Below are 7,730 nucleotides of genomic sequence, written 5' to 3' on the forward strand. Positions count from 1 at the left end.
GACCTTTGTGGGTAATAAGGTTGAGTTACCTCTGTTGTCCTGGTGTGGGGAAACAGAACTGCCCCAGCCTTTGGATCCACTCTCTCATAAAGGAGAGGTGTGACATAGATTGACCAGTTTTTTTCTAACCCTGTCCAAGGCCACGATCAGCCTGCCTCCTCCTTGGCACTGTTGCCCTCTTGGGGCAGCAGGTATTGATGCCCCGTGTTTTCTTCAGTCCTGTGAGGGATTTTCTTCGGCTCACTCTCCATGAGAACAAAGCTTTTGCATTCACTCCAACCAGGCTGCATTTATACCTGCCCACTTTCTGTCCTCTCTTTCCATAGGCCACACCTTCATCTACCACATGACCTTAGGAACCCGGGTTATTCTCGGAGGCCCTGAGCATACAGGATTGCCCTTGACCTGGCTAAAAAGTTTGTTTGTTTTAACCTGAGTGCTTTCATAACAACAAAACATATAAGCATGGCATCTTCATGGAACTTGAATTTGTATTTAGTTTGCTTTGTTTGTAAGCTTCCCAGTCTTTCATACCCTTGAGCAACACACTCCACTATAGAAAACATATTGCAAGTCCACTAATGCTGGCTTCTGTGCACAATATGGGACAAGCATTCATCACAGGTCATCATGTCCCAGTTACTGGGGAAAGTGGCATCAGACTACTTGCCTTCCTTGAAGTGCATTTCATAGCGCGCTTCATATTTTTCACTAATCCAATTTTTACACTCTTTCACAAAGTCACTGTGAAACCATTTGTGACACTGTGCAGTTTGCCATTCTAGACCTACACAGATGGCTTTCATTTTCCATGAATGGTATGAAAGGAATGCCACAGGAGAAACTGCAGACGATTTAGCTTGCATTTTTTCGAGTTGTCGGTACATGTCTCAAAATGGAGCTCACATTTGCTGTTTCTGCAATGAGTTCCTGTCTCTGTACCCTTATGAGATTTTGAGACTGAAAATTTTAAGTGAAAACTGACCCCATCACTTCCAAACATGGGAAGCCTCAAATTAACTGAAGGGCTTACTCACTGAAAGGCCAATAGAGTAATCTTACTGAGTCCAAAGAGTGACCTCTTAAGAGATTCCAAAGGTAAGTATGTTTCTCTGTCGGGCTGTCCAAACCCAAATGCTCGCTGACCCTCTCCCACCGTGACCTCTTTGTCTATGGACACTGCGGTTACTTGAGCTCTGTTGCAGGCGGAGTCTCTCTTGAGTCTTGGCGTACTTTTTCAGCTGCTGAAAGAGAGCTGGAATCTGTGGGGGACCCCGAAGGGAGAGCAAAGATTCCTGCTGTCAGTTTAATTCAACATTTACTGCATGCCTGCTATGTGTAAATGACTGAGCAGGATCTCTGAGGAATGTTGGGGTTATTGAGTCCCACTGTTTGCCTTCTGTGAATCTGTAATCTATTAGTGGGGGCGGGGAGCACAAAAAGTACCACTTTAACAAAAAATGCCAGTGGGAAATGTTAAATAAAATGGAAAATTAAGAAAAAGCCAGGTTTACAGAAATTGCCTTACAGGCTGTGTTAAGTCATCTTGGTGTCTGTGTTCGATGCCTAGGCTGGTCTAATGAGAATAAGACACGGTTAGCCGTCAGCAGGGTCTTCCCTGCCTCCAACCTGTACGGAGCAGTTATCTCTTCTGCCCAAGATTAGTTTTGAACAAAGCTTCTAATATCTAAAAAAGTGGGTGCATGATACGCAGCCAAGGAAAGATCTCACTCTCAGACATCACAAATCAGTGTGAGTTTGACACAGCAACACGAATAGACTTAATTCTGCTGAGCTGTACAAATTTAAGATGACAAATGCCACTACGTGTGTTTCAATACAATGAAAACGTGAGAAAAAGCATCAGGATTTGGGGGGATAGCAGCATGGGGAGTGTGGATAAAACAAAACACTTTAGAATACTTGTAACAAAAATTAAAACCAGCCTAGTGGTGGCAGTTCCCAACACTTGGGAAGCAGAGGCAGGTGGATCTCAGTTGAATTCAAGGCCAGTCTGGTCTGCAGAATAAGTTCCAGAACAGCCAAGCCTACACAGAGGAAACCATGTCTCAAGGGGAAAAAAAAGTTAAAGAAGTGCTCACACCTTTGAAATCCTTGTTGCAGATTCGGACCTCTGTGATCACACTGCTGTTTCCCAAAAGACCCTTCAGCTGGATAAAGCACTTCCTGATCGCTGTCGTGATCATTGCGCTCAACAATGTCCTGGTCATCCTCGTGCCCACCATCAAATACATCTTTGGATTCATAGGTAAGTTTCACAAGAGCTTTTGTTGGATCTGTTCAGACTTATGCCTCCTTAAATGACAGATATGAAAATTGTGCTATGTAGACGGGGCTCCTTGTCCCTCTCGGGCTAATAAGAATCCCATGAGCCCCTGTTGGGCTCAGGGACCACCCTGGCTATGTTCTCTGCCTCTCACCTGATGTTGGCATCCAGGTATAGCCATATCATCCAAGTGCCCTTTCAAGAGACAAGGAAACTGAGCCTTAGAGAAATCAAATCACATATCTTTTGGTGGACACAGGATCGGGCATGGGCCGTAGCTCTGTCTTCAAGGGGAAAGTAAGGGCTGGCTACCATAAGTCTGTGAGTGCCAGCTGGAGTCTTGAGGATGTCTTTAGAGGCATGAAGGCTGATAGTCCAAAACATCTCATTTCCTTTAACCACATGGTCTCTTGGTGTGTTTAAGTTCTCCATCCAGGCAAAGGGTTTACTAGATTTTCAGGGCAGAATGGACTTTGTTGTCTGTTTCTTTGAGATAGGGTTTCTCTGTGTAGCCCTGACTATCCTAGAACTCACTTTATAGGCCAGGCTGGACTCAAACTCACAGAGTTCCACCTGCCTCTTCCTCCCAAGTGCTGGGATTAAAGGCGAGCAGCACCACTGCCAGGGTAGAATGACTTTTTAATAGAATCAGGTGTGGACAGGAAGCTTGAGTGTTGAGTTCAGCCCTCTGAGTGTGTAAAAGTTATCTAAGTCTTTGCCAACTTGTATTGTTTGGCCTTTTATTGCTTATTATTGTTGTACTTAACATGCCTACAACATGAGGCATACTTTAATCTTCTTTATAGAGACACATCCTAGAAATATGTAGGCAAGAGGGACTATGACTTAAATGTTGCTTTCAGTGCTGAGAAAAACAAAATAGCATTACATTTGTTTGTCCCATAGCGTGTGCTTGCAGATACCCACTTTCTGGGGCAACCAACTGTGCAAGACATTAACTGCCCTGCATCTCTCTCCCCAGGGGCTTCGTCTGCCACCATGTTGATTTTCATTCTTCCAGCAGCTTTTTATCTCAAACTTGTCAAGAAGGAACCTCTTAGGTCACCCCAAAAGGTTGGGGTAAGTAAGCCTTGTAATGACCCCTACTGTAAGTATCTCAACTACTTAGAGGAAGTCAGAAAACACACATGGTTTAGAATAATGAAACAGGCAAGACCCCAAAATAAGCAAAAGCCACGGGCTGAAAATGGGCAGCCCGACAGTGGGGAAGGAGAGGATTTCTGACACTCAGAGGATTCTTGTATTTCTGGTAGCAAATAACTAGATATTCTATGTGGCAAATGCTGTCTTGGTGTATTTCCCACGGGCATGCATGTTACATGCCCACTGGCATCCAGTGCCAGGCTGGATGTGCTGTGGCATTAGAGGAAGATACTGGGCCCCCTCCCAGTGTGGGCAATGGCAGCAATTTAGTCCCATTTTCTAGATTCACAAGGGCAAAGGTGGCTTTTGTTTCCTTTCTATCAAACCCTGTGTGTTCTGTAAAAACTAGAATCGATCATTTTTCAGTTAATCTTTTCAGGTATAAAATATCATCTTATTATACTATGACATACATATTTTCTTTCCATAATAAACACTATAGAGACATACATCGCAAAAGATCTCTTACCCATAATTAGGCATTGATGACCAGCTAAAAGGGCTTTCTATTAAGGCTTGGAAAGAATGCTTCTAAATCCAAGTCTTGAAGTTACTCACCTCTTGGGATGCCCGTGGATGGAAGGGCAACTTGATAGCGCAATCCCCTCCTGTCATCTTTCCCCCAAATTTGGACTCCGTGTGCTCCCTCTTGCTTGGGTGTCTATAGCGGTTGCCCCGGGGAAAGTACTCATCTTGGCCAGATTTAAAGTTGTCTCCTAGAGCCCTGCTAATGACAAATTTCATTTGCTGCTCTCCAAGGGGTAGCATTATAAGACTGATCTATGTGGAATATTTAAGGACTCTTCCAGTTAAGCTTCTGAAGGATAGATGTTCTCAATATTCCTACTTACAAAGATGCCTATACTTTTGTCTTTTTTTTTTAGAAATATTCAACATACACTGGGCTTTCATTTTATTTTATGTGATTTGTCAGTTGTATCACGAATGCTACTCTCACTATGTCTGACCCTTTCCACCCAGGAGGTCATGAGTATTTCCTACATCACCGAGTCTGGCCTGCATCTCGCTTAATTTTTGGTAGTCCCCCTATGTTCATGTACCAAAACAATCACTACTACTCTCCTCCTGACCCTTAAGCTATATGTTTTCAATCCTTTCCCAAGGAGGGTCCTAAAGTGACCTGACATGTGTCACTAAGAATATACAAGGTACATTACCACCCTGTGACAATGTCCTAAAGCAAACTGTGCTGTTTCGGGTCTCTGCTCCCTAATGTGCTCCCTCTGAACCGCAGGCTTTGGTCTTCCTCGTGACTGGAATCATCTTCATGATGGGAAGCATGGCGCTCATTATAATCGACTGGATTTACAACCCTCCAAATCCCAAGCACCACTAACCTGAGGAAAAGCTTTCCATTGGAAATGGCCGAAATTATGCTCCAGAGGACAATTTACCTGCCTTGATTGGGATGTTATTCAGAAGAAATAACGAGAAGATTCCAGAGACAATTCCTAATTCCATTGCCTGACACCTGTGGAAGAGAAAATTATGGGTTTGGTCGGGAATGGCGAATGATGAATTAAAAACCTGTGGCACACATTTCAACCCAGGCCTTCTAGTGCGGTGTGTGATGCCCGAGGTGTGTTTTGCAGTTGTGCAAGCAGAATCTGGTTGGCTGCATGTCTTGGTCAGCAGACAATGCCGTGCCCCTGTTACTCTGCCCACAATTCACCACCCCAGATTAGCAAATCATTGTGTTCTCAGAGCACCAAGCAAAAATGCCCCAGTGGCAAAGCCATTGTCACTCATGGCCATCTCCCATCCTACAGTAACACTACTGACTACTGACTGACTGAGGCAGGCACGTATCTTGGGAACTGTCCCTGTAAGGTACATGAATGACAGGTACCAGTCTAGAGTACTTTGTTTCAATACTAAAAGAGTTGTTTGCCCAACCTACTTATTACAGTGAATTAGTGTCAATGGGTTTTTTTTACGGTAGATGTTAAAACATCTCACTAAATGGACAGTGGGAGTGGGGTGGTATTTAATTATCAAAAAAAGAAAAATAACAGAATAATGCTTTTAGCTAGACTGCCGAGTGAGACAGCACCTGCTTTTTCATGTTGTTCCTGGCATTTTTGTCACACGTTTGTCTTTGAACAAGGCTTTCCCTCTTGTCTTCCATTCTCATGCGTAATTTTCAGAAGACCATAATTCATGTGGAGACACGCTACCCAGTATTTTTTGATACATTTTTATTTGATAAACCTTCAGTGCAGGAAACTGTGATTGTGCTATATGTTTGTATATATAATTTCATTCTGTAGTTGCCAGAATGTTGACATATGGTACATTGGATTTTCATTTTTTACATATGAAGTTTTCTTACTCCACAGTCAAAACAATTATATTATCAGGTTGGGGCAGGGAAGTAAGCTAGTGGGCTCAAAAATCCATGTGTATGTATGTTACTGTCCATTGGAGGTATCTAAAAATTGACCCCAAAGTTGTACATAGTTCAGTAATGCTCTTCACTGTTTACAACACTATAATCATCTACAGGAAGGTAGCAAAGGGAGGGGCTCCTCGTTTGTAAATATTTTTCAGTACTAGCACTGGTCTTTGAGTTTAGCATGTCTAGAATGGACTCTGCTTCTTTTAGCTCGCTTGGGAATTTGCTGACTTTCATCTGTTAATGTCAAGTGGTTAGACATAGATGCGCTAATGTGACATGGAGATACAGACTGCCATTCTTGTTCACATCCATAGACACTTACATGGGATGGAGTTCAGTTGTGACTCACTGCCTAGAATGTTTGGCATTCACTACTATTTTTTTTCAGTTATTTGTCATGTACTTTACATTTCAGTAAAGCCAAGTATGACATATACATATCAGGATGATGATAATACTGTCATACTACAACAGTTTTTCTGCAGTGTGCCTAAAAATATATATTTGTTTTATGTATCGTTTTCTGGAGTTATATACTATAGAATGGTATGCCTTGTGATAGAAATTGAGCATTACTAGAAACTATCATAACTTTTTAGTTATTATGATTTGGGAGAAAAAAATCACTAAATAACATCTTTAAGATGTCTTTCCATTTTCATCCACCCAACAAATAAACCAAGATAGAAAGTGGAAAAGATATGTTACAAATATTAAATATGTTTAGTTTGAACATATTTAAATGTAAATATAAAAGGTTGATCCAAAACCATTGGAAAACTGTAAAATCTGTACATATTTTGAGTATTTTACATTGAGAATGACTAACTTGAAAGTATCCACACTTGTAATTATAGAAATAGTCCAAGAGCAATACGACCGTGCCAAAGACTACACACAGCACCGTTCCTTCGTGTGGCCATTTTCAGGGGTAGGGTTTGCACAAGCTGCAGGGCAGATTTGCAGAGTACCTTGTTCTGGCAAATTTAACCCATTTGTAAACAGATGCAAATTTTATTTTCTTATATCATTTATAAGGTGGTTCGATGTACTGGGGAGATTTTTTATTACAGAGACTGTATATTGGTATATAATAAATGAACTTTTCAAATGATCCAGCTGTGGTTTTCCTTCTCAATAAAGAAGGCTGTGGGTTATTTGTGCATGAAGTGAAACTGAAAGTCCAAATGTCACCTGTCTTAAACTCGTGCACGTTCACTGTGCAGGTGCAAAAGTACAGGTCCTTCTTCCCCGGAAAACACAAAACATATCAGTGCCTTCATCTCACACATGTACACATACTGTTGCTGTTGGGACAAAGTAGCACACTTAGTGGTGTGAACACAGAGAAAATTTAAAGCCAGGCATGGGGTCGCATACTGCGCACTGCGAAGCAGAATTGTTGATATGAGACCGACCTGGGCTTCACAGTAAGGCATGATCTCAAAAGACTCTGGGGATATCAGTAACATTATTTTATGGTTGTAGAAGTCAGCAGTCCTAAAATCAAGGACTGGTGGCTCTGCCTCTTTCTGGAAGTTCTAGGGTTGGATCTAATCGATTCCCTTGCCTTTTCCAACTTCTAGAAGTCACCTAGATTCCATGGCTCCTCACCTATTCTTCCATCTTCAAAGTTCACAACACATGCTCTTCCAATTCAGATCTCTCTCCCACTCTCGCATTCCTTTTAAGGATTTTGGGGACTGCATGGGGTCCATCCACATAATACATATACTATCCCTTTGTAAAGATCTCACATCATGCAGTCCCCTTGCCTAAGCTGCAAGGCTAAGACATGAACATTTAGGGAGGGCTCATTCTAACACCACCCCACATACATCTCCCGGCCTATACCACAGA

At 42.2% G+C, this 7,730-nt stretch overlaps 1 protein-coding gene across 4 annotated transcripts in view; it reads left to right on the plus strand.

Annotated features, from left to right (window-relative positions):
* The window catches only part of Slc38a4 (solute carrier family 38 member 4), an 86,178-nt gene extending 79,194 nt beyond the window's left edge, over positions 1–6,984 (plus strand). For all 4 annotated transcript variants that reach the window (XM_040753902.1, XM_021225493.2, XM_040753903.1 and 1 more), the window contains exons 14-16: positions 2,125–2,269; positions 3,270–3,367; positions 4,707–6,984. In XM_040753902.1, the coding sequence (XP_040609836.1) occupies positions 2,125–2,269; positions 3,270–3,367; positions 4,707–4,808 (345 nt within the window). In that variant the 3' untranslated portion in view covers positions 4,809–6,984. The remainder of the gene's footprint in view (positions 1–2,124; positions 2,270–3,269; positions 3,368–4,706) is intronic.
* Positions 6,985–7,730: the final 746 nt, after the last annotated feature.

Source organism: Mesocricetus auratus, unplaced genomic scaffold (assembly GCF_017639785.1).
Source record: "Mesocricetus auratus isolate SY011 unplaced genomic scaffold, BCM_Maur_2.0 Super-Scaffold_100010, whole genome shotgun sequence".
NCBI lineage: Eukaryota > Metazoa > Chordata > Mammalia > Rodentia > Cricetidae > Mesocricetus > Mesocricetus auratus.